The sequence below is a fragment of the Hyla sarda genome, chromosome 2 (assembly GCF_029499605.1).
Source record: "Hyla sarda isolate aHylSar1 chromosome 2, aHylSar1.hap1, whole genome shotgun sequence".
Taxonomy (NCBI): domain Eukaryota; kingdom Metazoa; phylum Chordata; class Amphibia; order Anura; family Hylidae; genus Hyla; species Hyla sarda.
In genome coordinates, this window is record NC_079190.1 from 9,501,237 (window position 1) to 9,525,538 (window position 24,302).

Genomic DNA, 24,302 nt, shown 5'->3' on the forward strand with positions numbered 1-24,302 from the left:
GTCGGATGTGTAAATACATTTTTTTATTTTCACTAAAATGCTGTTTTTCCCCAAATTTACCATTTTTACAAGAGGTAATAGGAGAAAATGCCCCCCCCCCCAATTTGTAACCCCATTTCTTCTGAGTATGGAAATACCCCATGTGTGGATGTAAAGTGCTCTGCACACGCACTACAATGCTCAAAAGAGGAGGAGCCTCATTGAGCTTTTGGAGAGAGAATTAGTTTGGAATAGAAGTCGGGGGCCATGTGTGTTTACAAAGCCCCCCCGTGGTGCCAGAACTGTGGAACCCCCCCATATGTGACCCCATTTTAGAAACTACACCCTTCACAGAATTTAATAAGGGGTGCAGTGAACATTTACACCCCACTGGCATTTGAAAGATCTTTGGAACAGTGGGCTATGCAAATGAAAAATAAATTTTTTTCATTTTCACGGACCACTGTTCCAAACATCTGTCAGACCCCTGTGGGGCTCAATGCACCCCTTATTACATTCTGTGAGGGGTTTAGTTTCCAAAATGAGATCACATGTGGGGGGGGGGCACTATTCTGGGACTATGGGGCTTTGTAAATGCACATGGCCTTGAATTCCAGCCAAATTCTCTCTCCAAATGCCCAATGGTGCTCCTTCTCTTCTGAGCTCTGTAGTACGCCAGCAAAGAACTTTACGTCCACACATGGGGTATTTATATACTCAGAAGAGATGGTGTTACAAGTTTTGGGGGGCTTTTTTCCTATTACCCCTTGTTAAAAGGAAAAATTTAGTATAACACCAGCAGTTTAGTGAAATTGTTTTTTTTCATTTTCACGTCCAACTTTAACGAAAATTCTTCAAACACCTGTGGGGTGTTAAGGCTCACTATACCCCTTGTTACTGTTACGCCGAGCGCTTCGGGTCCCCGCTCCTCCCCGGAGCGCTCGCTTCTCTCTCGCTACCGCAGCGCTCCGGGCAGCTCCACTGACCCGGTGCGCTGCGATACCGTCTCCAGCCGGGATGCGATTCGCGATGCGGGTAGCGCCCGCTCGCGATGCGCATCCCGGCTCCCGTACCTGACTCGCTCTCCGTCTGTCCTGTCCCGGCGCGCGCGGCCCCGCTCCCTAGGGCGCGCGCGCGCCGGGTCTCTGCGATTTAAAGGGCCACTGCGCCGCTGATTGGCGCAGTGGTTCCAATTAGTGTGTTCACCTGTGCACTCCCTATTTATTCCTCACTTCCCCTTCACTCCCTCGCCGGATCTTGTTGCCATTGTGCCAGTGAAAGCGTTTCCTTGTGTGTTCCTAGCCTGTGTTCCAGACCTCCTGCCATTGCCCCCGACTACGATCCTTGCTGCCTGCCCCGACCTTCTGCTACGTCCGACCTTGCTTCTGTCTACTCCCTTGTACCGCGCCTATCTTCAGCAGTCAGAGAGGTTGAGCCGTTGCTAGTGGATACGACCTGGTCACTACCGCCGCAGCAAGACCATCCCGCTTTGCGGCGGGCTCTGGTGAAAACCAGTAGTGACTTAGAACCGATCCACTAGCACGGTCCACGCCAATCCCTCTCTGGCACAGAGGATCCACTACCTGCCAGCCGGCATCGTGACAGTAGATCCGGCCATGGATCCCGCTGAAGTTCTTCTGCCAGTTGTCGCCGACCTCACCACGGTGGTCGCCCAGCAGTCACAGCAGATAGCGCAACAAGGCCAACAGCTGTCTCAACTGACCGTGATGCTACAGCAGCTACTACCACAGCTTCAGCAATCATCTCCTCCGCCAGCTCCTGCACCTCCTCCGCAGCGAGTGGCCGCTTCTGGTCTACGACTATCCTTGCCGGATAAATTTGATGGGGACTCTAAATTCTGCCGTGGCTTTCTTTCCCAATGTTCCCTGCACTTGGAGATGATGTCGGACCAGTTCCCTACTGAAAGGTCTAAGGTGGCTTTCGTAGTCAGCCTTCTGTCTGGAAAAGCTCTGTCATGGGCCACACCGCTCTGGGACCGCAATGACCCCGTCACTGCCTCTGTACACTCCTTCTTCTCGGAAATTCGAAGTGTCTTTGAGGAACCTGCCCGAGCCTCTTCTGCTGAGACTGCCCTGTTGAACCTGGTCCAGGGTAATTCTTCCGTTGGCGAGTACGCCGTACAATTCCGTACTCTTGCTTCAGAATTATCCTGGAATAATGAGGCCCTCTGCGCGACCTTTAAAAAAGGCCTATCCAGCAACATTAAAGATGTTCTGGCCGCACGAGAAATCCCTGCTAACCTACATGAACTCATCCATCTTGCCACTCGCATTGACATGCGTTTTTCCGAAAGGCGTCAGGAGCTCCGCCAGGATATGGACTTTGTTCGCACAAGGCGTTTTTTCTCCCCGGCTCCTCTCTCCTATGGTCCCCTGCAATCCGTTCCTGTGCCTCCCGCCGTGGAGGCTATGCAGGTCGACCGGTCTCGCCTGACACCTCAAGAGAGGACACGACGCCGCATGGAGAATCTCTGCCTGTACTGTGCCAGTACCGAACACTTCCTGAAGGATTGTCCTATCCGTCCTCCCCGCCTGGAAAGACGTACGCTGACTCCGCACAAAGGTGAGACAGTCCTTGATGTCTACTCTGCTTCTCCACGTCTTACTGTGCCTGTGCGGATATCTGCCTCTGCCTTCTCCTTCTCTACTATGGCCTTCTTGGATTCCGGATCTGCAGGAAATTTTATTTTGGCCTCTCTCGTCAACAAGTTCAACATCCCAGTGACCAGTCTCGCCAGACCCCTCTACATCAATTGTGTAAACAATGAAAGATTGGACTGTACCATACGTTTCCGCACGGAGCCCCTTCTAATGTGCATCGGACCTCATCACGAGAAGATTGAATTTTTGGTCCTCCCCAATTGCACTTCCGAAATCCTCCTTGGACTACCCTGGCTTCAACTCCATTCCCCAACCCTGGATTGGTCCTCTGGGGAGATCAAGAGTTGGGGGCCCTCTTGTTTCAAGGACTGCCTAAAACCGGTTCCCAGTACCCCTTGCCGTGACTCTGTGGTTCCCCCTGTAACCGGTCTCCCTAAGGCCTATATGGACTTTGCGGATGTTTTTTGCAAAAAACAAGCTGAGACTCTACCTCCTCACAGGCCTTATGATTGTCCTATTGACCTCCTCCCGGGCACTACTCCACCCCGGGGCAGAATCTATCCTCTGTCCGCCCCAGAGACTCTTGCTATGTCGGAGTACATCCAGGAAAATTTAAAAAAAGGCTTTATCCGTAAATCCTCCTCTCCTGCCGGAGCCGGATTTTTCTTTGTGTCCAAAAAAGATGGCTCTCTACGTCCTTGCATTGACTACCGCGGTCTTAATATAATCACGGTAAAGAACCGCTACCCCCTACCCCTCATCTCTGAACTCTTTGATCGCCTCCAAGGTGCCCACATCTTTACCAAACTGGACTTAAGAGGTGCTTATAATCTCATCCGCATCAGAGAGGGGGATGAATGGAAAACGGCATTTAACACTAGAGATGGACACTTTGAGTATCTGGTCATGCCCTTTGGCCTGTGCAACGCCCCTGCCGTCTTCCAAGACTTTGTTAATGAAATTTTTCGTGATCTCTTATACTCCTGTGTTGTTGTATATCTGGACGATATCCTGATTTTTTCTGCCAATCTAGAAGAACACCGCCAGCATGTCCGTATGGTTCTTCAGAGACTTCGTGACAATCAACTTTATGCCAAGATAGAGAAATGTCTGTTTGAATGCCAATCTCTTCCTTTCCTAGGATACTTGGTCTCTGGCCAGGGACTACAAATGGATCCAGACAAACTCTCTGCCTTCTTAGATTGGCCACGCCCCTCCGGACTCCGTGCTATCCAACGTTTTTTGGGGTTCGCCAATTATTACAGGCAATTTATTCCACATTTTTCTACCGTTGTGGCCCCTATCGTGGCTTTAACCAAAAAAAATGCCAATCCCAAGTCTTGGCCTCCTCAAGCGGAAGACGCCTTTAAACGGCTCAAGTCTGCCTTTTCTTCGGCTCCCGTGCTCTCCAGACCTGACCCATCTAAACCCTTCCTATTGGAGGTTGATGCCTCCTCTGTAGGAGCTGGAGCGGTCCTTCTACAAAAAAATTCTTCCGGGCATGCTGTTACTTGTGGTTTTTTTTCTAGGACCTTCTCTCCGGCGGAGAGGAACTACTCCATCGGGGATCGAGAGCTTCTAGCCATTAAATTAGCACTTGAGGAATGGAGGCATCTGCTGGAGGGATCAAGATTTCCAGTTATTATTTACACCGATCACAAGAACCTCTCCTATCTCCAGTCTGCCCAACGGCTGAATCCTCGCCAGGCCAGGTGGTCTCTGTTCTTTGCCCGATTTAACTTTGAAATTCACTTTCGGCCGGCCGATAAGAACATTAGGGCCGATGCTCTCTCTCGTTCCTCGGATGCCTCGGAAGTTGAACTCTCTCCGCAACACATCATTCCTCCTGACTGCCTGATTTCCACTTCTCCAGCCTCCATCAGGCAAACTCCTCCAGGAAAGACCTTCGTCTCTCCACGCCAACGCCTCGGAATCCTCAAATGGGGTCACTCCTCCCATCTCGCAGGTCATGCAGGCATCAAGAAATCTGTGCAACTCATCTCTCGCTTCTATTGGTGGCCGACTCTGGAGACAGATGTCGTGGACTTTGTGCGAGCCTGCACTGTCTGTGCCCGGGATAAGACTCCTCGCCAGAAGCCCGCTGGTTTTCTTCATCCTCTGCCTGTCCCTGAACAGCCTTGGTCTCTGATTGGTATGGATTTTATTACAGACCTACCCCCATCCCGTGGCAACACTGTTGTTTGGGTGGTCGTTGATCGATTCTCCAAGATGGCACATTTCATCCCTCTTCCTGGTCTTCCTTCAGCGCCTCAGTTGGCTAAACAATTTTTTGTACACATTTTTCGTCTTCACGGGTTGCCCACACAGATAGTCTCGGATAGAGGCGTCCAATTCGTGTCAAAATTCTGGAGGGCTCTCTGTAAACAACTCAAGATTAAATTAAACTTTTCTTCTGCATATCATCCTCAATCCAATGGACAAGTAGAAAGAATTAACCAGGTCTTGGGTGATTATTTACGACATTTTGTTTCCTCCCGCCAGGATGATTGGGCAGATCTTCTACCATGGGCCGAATTCTCGTATAACTTTAGAGTCTCTGAATCTTCCTCCAAATCCCCATTTTTCGTGGTGTACGGCCGTCACCCTCTTCCCCCCCTCCCTACTCCCGTGCCCGCTGGTTTGCGCGCTGTAGATGAAGTGACTCATGATCTTTCCACCATATGGAAAGAGACCCAAGATTCTCTTTTACAGGCTTCATCTCGCATGAAAAAGTTTGCCGATAAGAAAAGAAGAGCTCCCCCCCATTTTTGCTCCCGGAGACAAGGTATGGCTCTCCGCTAAATATGTCCGCTTTCGTGTCCCCAGTTACAAACTGGGTCCACGCTATCTTGGTCCTTTCAAAGTCTTGTGCCAAATTAATCCCGTCTCTTACAAACTTCTTCTTCCTCCTTCTCTCCGTATTCCTAATGCCTTTCATGTCTCTCTTCTTAAACCACTCATCATCAACCGTTTCTCTCCCAAATTAGTTTCTCCCACTCCTGTCTCCGGTTCGTCTGACGTCTTCTCAGTGAAAGAGATACTGGCCTCCAAGACGGTCAGAGGAAAAAGGTTCTTTTTGGTGGATTGGGAGGGCTGTGGACCTGAAGAGAGATCCTGGGAACCTGAGGACAACATCCTAGACAAAAGTCTGCTCCTCAGGTTCTCAGGCTCTAAGAAGAGGGGGAGACCCAAGGGGGGGGGGGGTACTGTTACGCCGAGCGCTCCGGGTCCCCGCTCCTCCCCGGAGCGCTCGCTTCTCTCTCGCTACCGCAGCGCTCCGGGCAGCTCCACTGACCCGGTGCGCTGCGATACCGTCTCCAGCCGGGATGCGATTCGCGATGCGGGTAGCGCCCGCTAGCGATGCGCATCCCGGCTCCCGTACCTGACTCGCTCTCCGTCTGTCCTGTCCCGGCGCGCGCGGCCCCGCTCCCTAGGGCGCGCGCGCGCCGGGTCTCTGCGATTTAAAGGGCCACTGCGCCGCTGATTGGCGCAGTGGTTCCAATTAGTGTGTTCACCTGTGCACTCCCTATTTATTCCTCACTTCCCCTTCACTCCCTCGCCGGATCTTGTTGCCATTGTGCCAGTGAAAGCGTTTCCTTGTGTGTTCCTAGCCTGTGTTCCAGACCTCCTGCCGTTGCCCCCGACTACGATCCTTGCTGCCTGCCCCGACCTTCTGCTACGTCCGACCTTGCTTCTGTCTACTCCCTTGTACCGCGCCTATCTTCAGCAGTCAGAGAGGTTGAGCCGTTGCTAGTGGATACGACCTGGTCACTACCGCCGCAGCAAGACCATCCCGCTTTGCGGCGGGCTCTGGTGAAAACCAGTAGTGACTTAGAACCGATCCACTAGCACGGTCCACGCCAATCCCTCTCTGGCACAGAGGATCCACTACCTGCCAGCCGGCATCGTGACAGTTACGTTCCGTGAAGGGTGTCGTTTCCAAAATGGGGTCACATGTGCATGTTTTTTTGCGTTTATGTCAGAACCGCTGTAACGATCAGCCACCCCTGTGCAAATGACCTCAAATGTACATAGTGCGCTCTCACTACTGAGCCTTGTTGTGCACCCGAAGAACATTTTACGTCCACATATGGGGTATTTCCGTATTCAGGAGAAATTACACTACAAATTTTGGGGGTCTTTTTTTCCTTTAACTTCTTGTGAAAATTAAAAGTATGGGGCAAAACCAGCATGTTAGTGTAAAAAATTAAATTTTTTACAATAGCATGCTGGAGTAAACCCCAACTTCACCTTTTCATAAGCAGTAAAAGGAGAGAAAAAAACACCAAAATTTGTCAGGCAATTTCTCCCGAGTACGGAAATGTGGGACTAAATTGATCTGAATTGGGGAGGTGGTGATCACAGACCACTTCTCAGTTCCTATGCTTCCTGGCTGATGTTTTGGTCACTTTTGAATGCTGGCGGTGCTTTCACTCTAGTGGTAGCATGAGACAGAGTCTACAACCCACACAAGTGGCTCAGGTAGTGCAGCTCATCCAGGATGGCGAGCTGTGGCAAGAAGGCTTGCTGTGTCTGTCAGCGTAGTGTCCAGAACATGGAGGCGCTACAAGGAGACAGGCCAGTACATCAGGAGACGTGGAGGAGGCCGTAGGAGGTCAACAATCCAGCAGCAGAACCACTACCTCCACCTTTGTGCAACGAGGAGCAGGAGGAGCACTGTCAGAGCCCTGCAAAATGACCTCCAGCAGGCCACAAATGTGCATGTGGTGAGGGTGTGATGAGGGCAGATGTTATTATCCTAGGGGCAGATGGTGTTAACCCCTTGTATTCGTGATGCCAGGGCATGGTTTAACCTCTGCACCACCCAAAGATATGCCGCTGGATCCTGGGCTAGGCACAGGGCAAATAATGACTCCTAAACACATATTTCTCCTTGGTAGGGTCAGGGATCACACTTCAATATAATCACCATAACCCAGGGCCTAAGCCTGGGGCACAAAATCCCTTGTAGGAAAACCCCCCTTTGATTTGATTTTTTAAAACTGTGCAGTACAGCCCCAGATATTCAGAATGAATTAGGGATAAACCCACTCATATACATGTGCCAGGGCCTGCAGTCCCCCTGCCTAAACTGGGTAGCTGTAGTGCTAATTAAAATCAGTACTGTGCCCCCCTCTACTAGTTTCGGTGCAGCGTCTTCAGGAGGACTGACAGGCAGGAAAAAAATTAAAAATCCTCCTGAGGACAGTGCACCGAAACTAGTAGAGGGGGGGGGGCACAGTACTAATTTTAATAAGCAATGCAGCTAACTAGTTTAGGAAGGTGTACTGCAGGCCCCGGCACATGTATATGAGTGGGTTTATCCCTAATTCATTCTGAATATCTGGGGCTGTACTGAACAGTTTTTAAAATCACTGGTCACATTCATTTTAAGAAACAATTAAATAAAAGTTACATTTTAAAGGGTTTTCCAGTAAAAACTTTTTTTTATATATCAACTGGCTTTAGAAAGTTAAACAGATTTGTAAATTACTTCAATTAAAAATCTTATGAGCTTCTGAAGTTGAGTTGTTCTTTTCTGTCTAAGTGCTCTCTGAGGACAATTGTCTAGGGAACTGTCCAGAGTAGAAGCAAATCCCCATAGCAAACCTCTTCTACTCTGTGCAGTTCCCAAGACAAGCAGAGATGTCAGCAGAGAGCACTATTCTGGAGTCAGATAATATATATATATATATATATATATATATATATATATATATATATATACGTTTTTTCCTGGAATACCCCTTTAATAAACGGGGTTTTCCTACAAGGGATTTTGTGCCCCAGGCTTAGGCCCTGGGTTGTTGTGATTATAAATAATGACTCCGATGCCAAGTTACGGAACATTGGCAGCTTGATGGACAGATGGAATAGACTTTATGGCTCAGTTAGGCCCATGGAGTTGACCAGTGACTTTAGAGACTTTAGGGCTCGCTGGGACTTGTAGTGGATTTTGACAATTTGCTGCAAGCCCATGCTGACTGTATACAGACTGATCTTGACTGACTTGACAGACTTCACCCGGTATGTAGCTCACCAGGTTTTGACTTTCACCTGTGGGGCACCGGATTAGTAGAAGCGTGGATGCGTGGTAGGCCTTGGGCCTCCTCAGGACACCAGAAACTCTCTCAGGACTTGACTTCACTGTAGCTCAGCTTAGCTTAGACTGACTAGCTCCTCCCAGGGTTTATATGGGGGAGACTCTGGAGGGGTCCCATAGGTCACCCTATAAGTCACGTGATCACTGGTACCTTCCTGGGTTACAACATTTGGTAACAGTATTTAAAGGCACATAACAGTATTAAAACATTATAATAGATACTATAACACAAGTTATAATTAACCATTTGCATTACATAGATTAAAGAGGGACTCAGGGGACACCGCAATAGAGTCCGCCTGACAGGACAGCAAGGTTGCAACTCCTGTACTGGGCCACCACACATGTGTCCAATTAAACGGTCAGAAACAGACTCCATGAGGGTTGTATAAGGGCCTGACGTCCACAAGTGGGGGTTGTGCTTACACCCCAACAACGTGCAGGACGTTTGGCATTTGCCAGAGAACACCAAGATTGGCAAATTCGCCACTGGCTCCCTGTGCTGTTCACAGATTAAAGCAGGTTCACACTAAGCACATGTGACATGTGAGTCTGGAGACGCCGTGGAGAATGTTCTGCTGCCTGCAACATCCTCCAGCATGACCGGTTTGGCGGTGGGTCAGTAATGGTGTGGAGTGGCATTTCTTTGGGGGGCCGCACAGCCCTCCATGTGCTTGCCAGTGGTAGCCTGACTGCCATTAGGTACCGAGATTAGATCCTCAGACCCCTCTTGAGACCAAATGCTGGTGCGGTTGGCCCTGGGTTCCTCCTAATGCAAGACAATGCTAGACCTCATGTGGCTGGTGTGTGTCAGCAGTTACTACAAGAGGAAGGCATTGATGCTATGGACTGGCCGCCCGTTCCCCTGAATCCAATTGAGCACATCTGGGACGTCTCGCTCCATCCACCACAGACTGTCCAGGAGTTGCAGATGCTTTAGTCCAGGTCTGGGAGGACATCCCTCAGGAGACCATCCTCCACCTCATCAGGATCATGCCCAGGCGCTGTAGGGAGGTCATACGGACACATGGAGGTCACACACACTACTGAGCCTCATTGGGACTTGTATTAAGGACATTACATAAAGTTGGATCAGCCTGTAGTGCGGTTTTCCTCTATGATTTTGAGTGACTCCATATCCAGACCTCCATGGGTTAATACATTTCATTTCCATTGATAATTTTTGGTGATTTTGTTGTCAGCGCATTCAACTATGTAAAGAGGAAAGTATTTCATACGATTAGTTCATTCATTCAGATCTAGGATGTGTTATCTTACTGTGTTATTTTTTTGAGCAGTGTATTATTATTATTATGCTGTTTTATTAATAATTTAAGCTATAAGCGCAATCTAACACTTTCTGAGTCCTTTTAATTAAATGCAGCTGTGGTGCTCTTACTAAGGTTCTCATGTCCCCATCAGTCAATGCGCATGAATAAGGGGGTCCGCCCCTGAAAAGTTGTGCCATGACTTGGGAAGCTATAGTGAATGTTTAACTTCATTCTGCTACATTGCTGCTATATCTGTGGTGGCCCAGTAGGAGTTGTTACCCCGTACCCTTGCTGTCCTGTCAGGCAGCCTCCCTGCATCTGTTCTACTGTAATTGTATATTATCCCCTATGTTATGTATATAAAAATGTTGTATCTTTAAGAAAGGTTAACGTGATCACCAGTTATCATGTGAGTTGTCATGTGATTGTTACACAGGAGGTATCAGTGACCAGGTGACTTAAGGGTGACCAATGGGACCCCACCAGAGTCTCCCCCATAAAAGCCCTGGGAGGAGTCTCTTCTCTCTTAGTTCCTGAGTCTTTGCTGAGGTGCAGTCGAGCCTAAGAGTGTGTCTGGAGTCATAGGAGCCTCAAGTCAAGTCTGAAGCCACAAGAGACAAGTCTACAGGTAAGATAAAGTCACAGCTTAGTCTGTCTCCAGTAAAGTCAGTCACAGTCATCTATTGTGAAGTCAACGTGGCCTGCACTAGATTGTCCAAAACCCCTGCAAGTCCCAGCAAGTCTTTAAGGCCTCTGAAGTCACTGGTCACCTCCGTTGGCCCAGCTACACTGTATAGACTTTACCATCTGTCACTCAGTAAAGCTACCGTTGTCTCTAACTTGGCGTCGGAGTCATTATTGCCCCCGTGCCTAGCCCAGGATCCAGCGGTATACCTTCCGGTGGTATTGAGGATAAACCATGCCCTGGCGTCACAAATACAAGGGGTTAATGCCATCTTCCTCTAGATTAATTCCATCTGCCCTACATCACACCCCATACCCCATACCCATGTCCTGTGAGACGATTTCATGTCAAAAATGAAACAAAGTGAATAAAAACATGAAGAATTCTTCTACATAAACCGTGAGTTATGTCATGAATGTGAACTCACTTTTGCGGTAAAGCTTAGTTGGCGTGCAGCCTTGTTTAATTGCCCTATACACGTGTATTACCTATTATGCATAGTGGAATTTGGTGGAGCTCCGAGAGTACGGGCACAGATCCATATCTGAAAGCTACTGGAACTCAATTGTATTTGTATTTAGTTCACTGTGTATTGTGTAATTTGTGTATTGAGCCTTCAAGAGAGCGAGGAGTGTTAACCAGGTGACCCTGTCTGCCCAATGGGAACCCCTAAATTGGTCAGTATGTAGAGTAGGGGCCCAGACTAGTGCTTAGTAGAGTGTGGAAAGGAGGTGGAAGTCATGTGTGGTGAATCTACAGGGAAGCCTAAGAAAACAACTTCTCAAGTCAGCCCTGCCATTCTGCAAGAGTTCCCCCGTACATAGGGCAGTCAAGCCCTGGCGGTGATAGTAATAGGACCTTGTCAGAACCCTAGTCAGCGTGGGAAATCTTCAATTCTCAAGTCTAAAGTCTATAAAGCACCATAAGTCCACAAGGCAAGGCAACAGGGCTCTCAGGGGTTACACTGATAAAAAGTATGTAATTTTTCAATATCACACATTAACCAAGGTTATTAAGTACATAAGACATGCCATGTGCTTACCAGTTGTCATAGGATATCATAGACATCATGACATACTATATACTATTTCAGTATACATATGTAGCATGAGAATAGTAACGTAGCTTCCTCGAGACTTCGGAGAATTACCATATTTGTAGAGCTAGTATTGACCAATCAGAAGGAAAGAATATGGCTATGACATCATGCATACACCCATGAGTTAAATAAATATTCAGCCAACCCACTAGGAGGAGTTATATACTTTTAATAAACCATATATGTATATTTATGAACCCTGAATGATAGGGAATATATCTTGAATTAGGATAAACACTCCCTCATTTATAAAGGACACACCTTCAATCATCATAAACACACCCATCATTTGAGCATAAGTGGCTCCAGAGAGAAGGGTTGAAAAATGGAGAAACGAACGAGGGTCTCCAGTGAGTCCTGTAAAGCCCTCCAGGATAAAGCACAAGGAGGGTGACGGCTGGAGGAAGCTAACAGAGGCGGCCATGTTAAAAGGATATTTCAAGATGTATCCACCAGCTTGATGAAGTACTTAGGAAAAAATCCCAGCTGGTGAGACAAGATTAATGGACATGCCTACGTAGCCCTCCTACATTATGTACTCATGCTAAGGACTACCTTTCATGAAGATTTCTTGTTTTATGTTCTGTCTGCCATGATGTCAAGAAGATTACAATAAATGTATGTGTTTTTATACAAACAAAGAGCTCACTTTCTCCATGGTCAGAGCAGATTATAATTTAACGTTCTGGTTATATTTAACAAAACTGCGTCCCTTCCACTCTGCTTGGTGTGTTTCTTACCCCTTGTGTCTGGCCCAGGTAAAGCTTTCTCCACCATGGCCTGTATATAGGCTAACGGTGCCCTGGTGTCACAAAGTTATAGGAATTCCTTGAACCCCCGTGTCACCACAAATCTTGGTGTGCACGGACAGGATTCGGGTGTGTGCTTAAGAAGTCTGAACTGTATCGATACTCCAGAGAACACACGGGTGACACATCGTGTGCCAGAATTACTGTATGGACTTTGCTTATGTCGACCAGCACTGAAGAAATAGAGGGGTAGCATTTTTATTGTAAGCCATACTGTGAGTGAAAACTGTGACCAGAGACTGTGTTATCCCATACAAACAGCATGTGCAAGTTGTGCACAGAACTTCTGCTGCGACAGAAAATTCTTTCCTCCCCAGGAGGGGTTAATCCAGGCAGCGCAAATCGCGCAAAGAACTCCTGCCATGCAAAACTCCCCGCCCACCGGTGTTGGAACCAAGTTGCTGTGCCGAACCCAAAGTGGAAATCAAAGGTCCGCCACTTGTTGCACAGGGGCCGGTTGAAGAGGCTCCATGGCTGACGTACTTCCTATTGGTGGCCATTTTGGCGGAGCCTGCCATAAAAAGAGGAGCAGAACTCAGCCCCCTAGTCTTACCTTGTGGTTTCCAGAGAAAGAAGATGGCAGAGAGAACCTTGGATGATGGAGTGAAGATGGCGGCTGCCACAGAGGTGTTTGTGGCCTTGGCTGTCAGGCTGAAGGACCAAAGATGCCAGAAAGTCACCTGTACCACTTCCGGAAGGTGAGGGCAGCTGGGGGACTCCGCTGACTAGCAGAAGTCCCATATACACTCCACAGTCCTCGAGAGGGCCATCCCCAGTGCGGCTCTTGCCCAACTACTGTTCATTGGATTCCTGGGCGGAGATCAGAAGTGAAGAGTTGGAGGTAAGTACCCCGGCGGAGGCCAGTTTTTCAACCCCTTTATCATACTCTAGCCCAGAGAGGGTGTCCGACTGTGCCCAGCCCAAGCTGGAGCCCAAATTTGTCGCCCTTGTTGCCGCAGTGATTGTTCGGGGATGAGCCTGGGCTATTGAGGTATATGGAGGAGCACAAAGAAGGAGCCACCAACCAGCTGGAGGTCCCAGTCTCCGGAACCGGCGACAGTTCCTCTGGCGACTGCTATGCCGTGAGAGAGGCTCAGGCTCCCTATGTCTTCCCCACGGCCCCCTGCTATCCAGGCTTGGCCCGGAAGAGCTGGCACCAACAACGTCTGCAGCCCCAGTGGCAGGTGCTGCGTCTGTGCAGGTGGATGTCACCATAAGTCTGAATATCTCCGGGTCCCACCTGCCGTGGGTCTCATGGATTTAGAGCATCACCACACCGGCTGGTGCAAAGGCCAGGCCTCCCAAGAATTTGGCCAACCAAGAACAAAGAGGCTGCCCACCTGAATGGGATCCCCAGTTTCCACCTTATTGAGCCCTACCACAAAGAAAGTGAGCCATAGTAACGCTCACCAACAGTTTATTTGTTCCAGTTTAAGGCAACAAATGCCTGTTGTTTCGGTTCTATGTCTTCATCATTTACAGATTTTTCAGCCTGTGAAGAGCATTAAGTGCAATGCCCCAGGACTGCTACCAGTTATTGTTTACAAGTTCTCAGTTCTGCAACAATTTCAAGAAATATGCCTGGCATTTAGCCACGAAGAAACCACTGCGCTTGTGTACCTGGTATTAAACTGTGAACTTCTTAAGTATTCTTCTACCTTCTTAATCTGGTGCAAACCACAAAAGTGCCGAAAAATGTGCTAGTCAGGATTGCCTAGTGGTCAGGAACGTATAACCTAGACAGTCTTGTAATGTATCCAGTCTTCTAATGTATGATATTGCCTTATTCAGTCTTTCTAATGTCTTATTCAGTACTGTCGTTAGTGAAATGCAGAAAGCCAGACCGTAATCAAATGTCTTGTAGTCAAAAATAGTCAGGATATATTCTCTTTACATGTTCCATGGCGTTTGTAATAATTGTCTAACGTGCATGAGGTTACCCTGGGATTCAAGGGGATACCCTGGCTTGAATTAAGCACGGAAGGAGTCTGTATGTCTCTTGTTGTGTCCCTTAGGTGTGGCCACGAGGTGTTCTCTACTCTACAGTCGCGTGGCGAAGATGCTATAAACCAATGGGCTCCGTGGCACAGGACCAGTGGCGATGGATAGCCTACGGCAGCACCAGCCCGCCACCAGAGTCACCTTGGTACTAAAATGCAGCAACCTCAGGAAGAGCCTTAAGAAGTTTTGGATGTTTTTGCTTTGTGTCAGTACCTCTCAGTTTGTCCATACGTCTAAAGCTAAAAATATATTAGTCTTGTCAGCCTAATTCTCAGGAAAAATATGTGGCACCTTAAACCAAACAAATGAAAGTGCTAAGCAACAAGGCACCAACCATATGAAGGGAGGATCTCCAATCTTTGCACTAAAGAACTCTGTTCCACCCCTAAAAGGGACTGTTACATTCCACTGCCCTCGTCAATCCCCAGCCAGGGCCAGCTCTGCCTATAGGCAAAATAGGCAGTTGCCTAGAGTGCCCTCTTGATGGGGAGCGCTGCTCTGCCTGCCACAAAAAAGTTAGTCCGAACCACTCGTTCAGCCAGCAGCATGAGGAGGAGGTATGTTACAGTGTGTCACCCCAGTAGTAAGGTGGGGCGTGTCAAATGGTGGGCCAATGGGCGTCAAGTGGGTGGCAAAATTAGCTTTTGTATAGGGTGACAAAAATCCTTGCATCAGCACTGTCCCCAGCCTCCAGCAATGGGCGCTGAGACGACTGTTCTTAAGAGGGAGAGTTTGTGGTGTCCCAGCACCAAAGGCTGTCCTGTGGGCTGAGGATCTCCTCTGGCATGCCTGCTGCAATTGTGAAAATGTTTATTATGCTGCTTTAATATGTCCCAGCACTTTATAATATTTACTGTATTCACTGAGTATTGTGTAATTTGTGTAATATGCCTTTAAAAGAGAGAGAAGTTATTTCGTTCCATTTGGTTTATTCTGGTGCAGGTTACCAAAACTTTAGTGGTAAAGGCATGGTGAGCTCAGAGGCAGGAGAGTTTGGTCTGCACATCATACCAGTATCTATCTCTTCAGTGCATTAGACCTAGCCTGAAGCCCTTAAAGGTCCCATTATACTTCTATGGGGCACTTGTAAACCTTGGACTGGGGAACACCAAGACATACCGTATTTATCGGGGTATACCACGCACCAGCCTATAACACGCACCCTCATTTTACCAAGGATATTTGGGTAAAAAAAGTTTTTCCTGGGGTCTAGAGCCCTGCTGCCGGCCCTTCTCTCCCCCTGGCTATCGGCGCCGCTGCCTGTTCTGTCCCCCTGACTATCGGTGCCGGCGTCCCATTGCCGGCACCGATAGCCAGGGGGAGAGAAGGGGCAGCGGCACCCATTGCCGGCGCTGCTGCCCCTTTGCCTCCCCCCATCCCCGGTGGCATAATTACCTGTTGCCGGGGTCGGGTCTGCGCTGCTGCAGGCCTCCGGCGTGCGTCCCCTGCGTCGTTGCTATGCACTGCACGGCAATGGGGCGCCGGCACCGATAGTCAGGGGGACAGAACGGGCAGCGGCGCCGATAGCCAGGGGGAGAGAAGGGCCGGCAGCAGGGCTCTAGACCCCAGGAAAGGCAGGGGGAGAGAAGCGGGCAGCGACGGCCTCTCTCCCCCTGCCTTTCCTGGGGGTGTATCGGCGTATAACACGCACATAGACTTTAGGCAAAAAATTTTAGCCTAAAAAGTGCTTGTTATACGCCGATAAATACGGTATCTTATATTAAACAGGAGCAGCTTAGCCCCAAACAATTCTGGGTTTGGGTCTGGCTGGGCCTACTCATCCTCAAATCTTCTCCGCATAAATTCCTTTAATGTGTGTATATATTGCAGCTCTCCTGTTATTCCTTAAAGGGGTACTCCGGCTGAAAACTTTTTTTTTTTCTTTTCTTTTAAATCATCTGGTGCCAGAAAGTTAAACAGATTTGTAAATTACTTCTATTAAAAAATCTTAATCCTTCCAGTACTTATTAGGGGCTGTATACTACAGAGGAAATGCTTTTCTTTTTGGATTTCTCTTCTGTCACGACCACAGTGCTCTCTGCTGACCAATGCTGTCCATTTTAGGAACTGTCCAGAGCAGGAGAAAATCCCCATAGCAAACATATGCTGCTCTGGACAGTACCTAAAATGGACAGCAGAGGTCAGCAGAGAGCACTGTAGATGTGACAGAAGAGAAATCCATAAAGAAAAGAATTTCCTCTGCAGTATACAGCCCCTAAAAAGGACTGGAAGGATTAAGATTTTTTAATAGAAGTAATTTACAAATCTGTTTAACTCTCTAGCACCAGTTGATTTAAAAAAAAAAAGTTTTCCACTGGAGTACCCCTTTAAGAACATAACTTTGTGTATGTCCTGTGCTACTGCATTCTCTTGTGGCATATTACTGATGAAATCTGCTGTAATGCAAATAAATTGATGTCAAAACATATTTATGAATCTGCTCATTCAGTGGAATCCATTGGGGATCGGGGAGCAGATATATACTGCTCAGCCCCACTCCTGTATACTGCTCTCTGCACTATGCAGATTATCGCTGGAAGAGGAAAGACTTATGTGATCGTCATATTGTAAGTAGAAGAAAATGAAAATAAGGTGCGGAACCATCAGGGACCTGTCACCCTTCAGCTGGGCTACAGACACCCTTCTATATTTTGGAAAGAATTGTGATTGCACTAGGACCCAGAAGCGCAGACTAGCTAATGCTTTATCATTTGTGATGGTGCTTTATGATGCTTACATATTAAAGTGAGAACTGTATACAGTGCTGTATGACTTATTGTATTGGTCGTTGGGTGTCCCTGAGTTACAGCCAGACCTGCATGCTGCATAAATCACATCTGAAAGCTCAAAACATCTCCTACCTGTTTAGAGGCTACCCAAAACTTGCTCTAGTTACTTCTATTATAAGAAGTAACATATTTATATACCAGGCAATGTACCACTATCTGATGTAAAATGTATTCCCCAAAGTGTTCCAACTCTTTTTTTTTTCATTTTTATTTTTTTTTATATTTTCTTATGCTGCACCTTGAGTTAACATACAAAAATAATCAAGTTTCCCCCATTATTCTGCACTTAATACCCCATAATGATAACAGAAGTTTAGAATTTTTTTGCAAATTCCTAAAAAAATAATAATGTAAATTTGGGGCCCTTCCACTTCTCCTGATCCTCTCTGACATGTTTCTCCACCTTGGTAGGAGTCACCAGAGGTAAATTCAGCTGATTGGACAGGATTTGGCAAGACACAGCCCTAACTATATAAGGTCTCACAGTTGACAATGTCAAGTCATGAGGCGGGAAAGAACTGCCTGTAGAGCTCAGATACAGTATTGTGTGGAGGAACAGATCTGGAGAAGGGGACAAAAACGTTTCTGCTGCACTGAAAGTTCCCAAGGGTGACAGTGATCTCCATGATTGTTACATGGAAGAAGTTAGGAAAAAAACAGGACTTTTCCTAGAGCTGCCACCCCTTAAACTAAGTGGGAAGATAGAAGTGAAAATACCCGGTTCCACTATAGGTTATTAAATATTTATTGAGCCAAGGTGTAATGCGTTTCGGGGCTTGGGATCCCCTTCATCAGACAAACAGGCTTCATGAAGCCTGTTTGTCTGATGAAGGTAATCCCAAGTCCCGAAATGCGTTGCACCTTGGCTCAATAAATATTTAATAACCTATAGATCAACTCTTATCTATTTAATCTGTGGATCGCACGTGGAACCGGGTATTTTCACTTCTATTTTCCCACTACGCTGAATCGGCTGGTCTACTGCTGGATCCGATACCGGGAAGCTGCACCACTGTTCATATGCGCTTGTGTAGTTGTGTCAATTACACAACCGCACCAGGTGAGGGGATCACCACAACAATTGTGCACCTTATTTTTTGCAAAATTAACTTTGTACAAAACGTATTGTCCTATGAGGAGCTCTGCCTATTGTTTGTTCTAGATATATGAAGCCCCTTAAACTAAGTAATTGCAGAAGAATGTCTAGAGGAAACCAATCACTGCCCATAACCTGCACAATACCCTCCCTACAGTGAACATGGTGGGGACAGCATCATGTCTGGAGGAAACCAGGCACTGCCCATCACCTGCCCAATACCATCTCTACAGTGACCATGGTGGGGGCAGCATCATGTCTGGGGGAAACCAGGCACTGCCCATAACCTGCCCAGTACCATCCCTACAGTGATCATGGTGGGGCAGCATCATGTCTGGGGGAAACCAGGTACTGTCCATCACCTGCCCAATACCATCCCTACAGTGATCATGGTGGGGGCAGCATCATGTCTGGAGGAAACCAGGCACTTCCCATCACCTGCCCAATACCATCCCTACAGTGATCATGGTGGGGACAGCATCATGTCTGGAGGAAACCAGGCACTTCCCATCACCTGCCCAATACCATCCCTACAGTGATCATGGTGGGGGTAGCATCATGTCTGGAGGAAACCAGGCACTTCCCATCACCTAACCAATACCATCCCTACAGTGATCATGGTGGGGGCAGCATCATGTCTGGAGGAAACCAGGCACTTCCCATCACCTGCCCAATACCCTCCCTACAGTGATCATGGTGGGGGCAGCATCATGTCTGGGGGAAACCAGGCACTACCCATCACCTGGCCAATACCATCCCTACGGTGATCATGGTGGGGGCAGCATCATGTCTGGAGGAAACCAGGCACTGCCCATCACCTGCCCAATACCATCCCTACAGTGATCATGGTGGGGCAGCATCATGTCTGGAAGAAACCAGGCACTGCCCATCACCTGTCCAATACCATCCCTACAGTGATCATGGTGGGGGCAGCATCATGTCTGGAGGAAACCAGGCACTGCCCATCACCTGCCCAATACCATCCCTACAGTGATCATGGTGGGGGCAGCATCATGCTGTGGAGATAGGGAGACTGGTCATGGTTGAGGGAAAGCTGAATGGAGCAAAATACAGAGATATTCTTAATGCAAACCTGATCCAGAGAGCTCTAGACCTCAGATTGGGGTGACATGAGAATGGCTTTCACCAACTGTACCCAGAGAAGAATGGCACAAAATCCCTTAATCCAGGTATGGAAACCTTGTGGCCTCATCCCCAAGAAGACTGGAGGCTGGAATCACTGCCAAAGGGTCTTCAACTAAGACCTGAGTATAAGGTCTGAATACTCATATTCATGTGGAATTATCATAATGGGGTTTTGAGAGCAGATTGCTGCTGGAAAACTCGAATGTTGTTGTTTTTTTTAGCAGAAGGGTAACATAACATAATGTGAAAAAAAGTTCAATGGTGTGGAGACTTTCCCAAACATCACAGCTTTATTATGACTTCACACATATCATTTTTGCTGCCTCTGTGATGAATACATTTTGTCATATGGAGTTAGAGTTATGTTAGAGTTATATTATGTAGAAAAAAAAATTCTGCTCAAAAAGGAGTTGTCCATTAATAATGAAGTGATGTCCTTGTGGACTGACCTAGGTAAGAGGGTCTTGTCCCTCCTATCATAAGGATTGCATAGAAATTATGGCCCAATCCTCATTAGATAAGACAAATTGGGGACACAATCCAGTGGGAGAAGACAAATGGCTTTATCGTATTAATTGCTTAGTGTTTTTGTGGTTCTGCACATTTTATGTATACGCTTTATCTCTCTATTTTTGTAACTATACAGCTCTGTACCTTTGTATATTTAGGGTTAAAGCATTATTAATTAAACATAAAGATGGGTAACGGAGCACTCACCTGGTAAAGTCGTCCCAAGCTGGCAGGTATCACCGACATGTAGTCATCTCTTGGCAAAGAGGCGGTAGATGGTCCGGGGGGAGCTCAGACGCCTGCCACGGACCGTTTCACGCCATTTGGCGCTTTGTCAGGCAGCACCACGGTGCGGCCTGACAAAACGCCAAGTGGCGTGAATACGGTCTGTGACCGGCGTCTGAGCTCCCCCCGAACCATTTACCGCCTCCCTGCCAAGAAATAACTACATGTCGGTGACACCTGCCAGCCTTGGACAACTTTACCAGGTGAATGTTCCGTTAGCCATTTTTATGTTTTATTATTTATTGGAATTACCTTGTTCCGCGTGAGCACACCCCGAGATCCCGGTTCATATAACAGCATGTCCCAGTAATCCCCATTCAGCAAGCAAAGACAGCTATATATGCCAGTGCCGATTTGCAATCTGTTTTTCCTATCTTTTGTGCGGTTAAAGCATTATTAGTTTTGCCTTGTTTCTCTAAAGAACCCTAAGTATCTCTGTAGAGTATAAGTTGCCCGTTTCCTGTATGGTGTTGAGACCTAGGTTTGATGGCAGAAGAGTTGGTAAACGGTCCTTGGTCCTGCTGACTCTTGAGTAGTTGTTATTCTCAATTTGGGAGGAGTTGTGAAATATTATTGGGAAATATTGTTGATCCCTTATCACCGTCCGTCACAGTGGTGGAGAGGGACCTTTCATGATATAATGCTATCATCATTATTTTTTTAAAGAGGTAGTCCAGTGGTGAAAAACGTATCCCTATCCTAAGGATAGGGGATGAGTTTCAGATCGCGAGGGGTCTGAACGCATGCCCCCCCCCCCCCCCCCCCGATCTCTCTGTACAGGGCCCCGGCTCGCTGGCCAGATAGCGTGTGTTGGCCACAGTACGAAGCGGCAGCCGACACGCCCCCTCAATACAACTCTCTGGCAGAGCCGGAGATTGCCGAAGGCAGCGCTCTGGCTTTGCCATAGAGTTGTACTGAGGGGGCGTGTCAGCCACCGCTTTGTGCGGTGGTCAACACGCCCCCTTCCCGTGGGCTGTCGGGGCCCCGTACAGAAGATCGCGGGGGGCCCCAGGGGTCGGACCCCCCGTGATCTAAAACTTATCCCCTATCCTTTTGATAGGGGATAGGTTTTTTACCACTGGATATCTCCTTTAAAGAAACATTTGAGTTTAAAAAATTTTTTATTATAAAGTTTTGTATAAAATTAGTACAAAATGAAATTAACATCTTAATGTTTTTGATCAGGTTATAGAAGGGACATGATGAACTCCACTGAGCTTAATACCGGCATTACACTTATTATTACTTACCCTGGATGGCTCTTCAGGGTCACTATCTCCTTCTTGATGACTCTATTCTTCATCATCTTTGTGTATTTCACGATCATCATACTGAACGTCTTCTTCACCACTCCCCAGGTCCGGGAGACCGCACGTTACATCTTGTTCATTCACATGCTTCTGAATGATTTGGTCTATCTACTCATCTCATTTATGCTTTTTACATTTTCAGGCTACAACATACGGGTGACAGTACCAATATGTCTTGTAATTAGCAGTTTTCCAGGATGTATGTTCAGGATTACTCCTTATAACTTGGCCCTCATGTCCTTGGAACGTTATACAGCCATCTGCCACCCATTACGATATGCAGAGTTGTGCACGGCCCAGAGATCGGGCCTTGCCATTGTTTACATGTGGACAGTGGGGACCATTCCAGAACTTTCAAATGTTATTGCCTATTGTTGTTCTGTAGATCCAAGAACCTTCAACCTTAATGTTATCTGTGACTGGAGATCATTGACCGTGAGCAACGCCCAAGTGGTTATAAAAACATTCACTGATATCCTCAGCTTCTCCATGGTAGGTCTGATTATCGCCTACACATATGTTAAAGTTATGCTGGTCGCTCGGAGAATGGACTCCAAGGCCTCCAAGGCCGGCAAGACGGTCCTGCTCCATGGTTTTCAGCTTCTGTTATCCATGTTGTCTTTTACCACTACACTTACCGAAACTTATTTGATGACGTATTTTACCTTTTTGCCCTATATCAACTTCTTCTTGGTGATGTCTCTTCCTAGATTTGTCAGCCCTTTGATCTATGGCATTAGAGATGAAGTGTTTGGTAAAGCTATGAGAAAGTTCCACTTAGGCAGAATGCTATCCTTATGTTCTAGAAAGTAGGAGGCTCTTATGAGATCCTAATACCGTATATACTCGAGTATAAGCCGTCCCGAATATAAGCCGAGGCCCCTAATTTCACCCCAAAAACACAGGAAAAGTTATTGACTCGACTATAAGCCTAGGGTGGGAAATACATCATCCCCCCCATGTCATCATCCAGACACCCGTCATTAACACCCACGTCATCATCCAGACCCCTGTCATTAACACCCCCGTCATCATCACCCCGTCATCATCCCCCTCGTCATCATCCCCCTCGTCATCATCCCCCCCTCTTCATCATCCCCGCCTGTCAATCCCTTCTCAGTGGTCTTCAACCTGCAGACCTTCTGATGTTGCAAAAATACAACTCCCAGCATGCCCGGACAGCCGAAGGCTGTCCAGGAATGCTGGAAGTTGTAGTTTTGAAACATCTGGAGGTCCGCAGGTTGAAGACCACTGCTGGGCCTTCGTCATCATCCATACCCCCCCCCCCCCCCCCCTTTTTAGTTTTCTACTCACCTCCCATCGGTGGGAAGAAAGGGTGAGCTGGTCCGGGCCCTTTATGCTGCAGGGACCGTCCGGTGGGGAGGATTAGTCGTTCCGGGCTGTCCATCTTCACCGGGAGGCCCTCTTCTCCGCTCCAGGCCGGCCCCGGACTAGTGACGCTGCGTTGACGACGACGTGCATGAACGTCCCTACGCGGTGGCGTCAATGCAGAGTCACTAGTTCGGGGCCAGCCTGTAGCGGAGAAGAGGGCCTCCCGGTGAAGATGGACAGCCCGGAACGACTAACCCTCCCCACCGGGCTGTTCCTGCAGCACAGATGGCCGAAGATGGATGGCCCGGACCAGCTCACCCTTTCTTCCCACTGAGGGGAGGTGAGTAGAAAACAAAAGGAGGGTCTGGATGATGATGAAGGCCGCAGTGGTCTTCAACCTGCGGACCTCCAGATGTTTCAAAACTACAACTCCCAGCATGCCCGGACAGCCGATGGCTGTCCGGGCATGCTGGGAGTTGTAGTTTTGAAATATCTGGAGGTCCGCAGGTTGAAGACCACTAAGAAGGGATTGACAGGCGGAGATGGACGGCCGGGACCATTCCCTCACAGCTAAAGCAAGAAAGGTTTTTTTTTGTTCACTCGAGTATAAGCCGAGGGGGACGTTTTCAGCAAAACGCAAAGAAAAACGCCAATTCTGCCGCATGGCGTTATTTTGGTCAAAAAATGCTGTTAGCTGTAAGTCAATGAGAAATCGCAAATTTCGAATTCCACTTAGCGTTTTTTCACTTTGGCGTTTTTTTTTTATCCTTTTGGCGTTTTTTGACTTTTTCTGCGTTTTTTCCGCTCTTTGGCGTTTTAAAAAAAATGCTGTAGTTCCCTCAAACCGGCGTTTTTTGTCAAAATCATGGAACTTTGCTCCAATAGAAGTCTATGGGAGTGAGAAAACGCCAAGAAAAATGCTATGTGGATTTTAACTTTGGCGTTTTTGCAGGCGGTTTTTAATCTTTTTTGGACTTTAGCGATCCAAAAAAGTGATGTAGATAGCTGTTTTTAATAAAATTTCGTAGGGTACCATTAAATTTTTTTCCCCAAAGATATACAGTAGTGAAGGAAAAAATTGTATCTAACGAAATGTATATTACTTTTTAAACAGGGATCAATTTATGTGTGCGGGGAAATAAAAATGTAGCCGACAATTATAAAAATGTATTATGTGTGTTTTTCACTTTTTTGCTTTATTTTTTACATTTTTTTTAGTTAGTACTACTACTCCCAGCATGGAACACACTGTTCCATGATGGGAGT

The 24,302-nt window shown here is 47.5% G+C and overlaps 1 protein-coding gene across 1 annotated transcript; it reads left to right on the forward strand.

Moving 5' to 3' along the window:
* The first annotated feature begins 21,596 nt into the window (after positions 1 to 21,596).
* On the forward strand, positions 21,597 to 22,517 carry LOC130357319 (odorant receptor 131-2-like). The gene has a single exon (XM_056560002.1). The coding sequence runs from the start codon at positions 21,597 to 21,599 to the stop codon at positions 22,515 to 22,517; it is 921 nt and encodes a 306-aa protein (XP_056415977.1).
* The last annotated feature ends 1,785 nt before the right edge of the window (positions 22,518 to 24,302 follow it).

Excerpts from the sequence above, each read along its gene's own strand:
- LOC130357319 (XM_056560002.1), top strand. The coding sequence starts at position 21,597 with ATGAACTCCACTGAGCTTAATACCGGCATTACACTTATTATTACTTAC.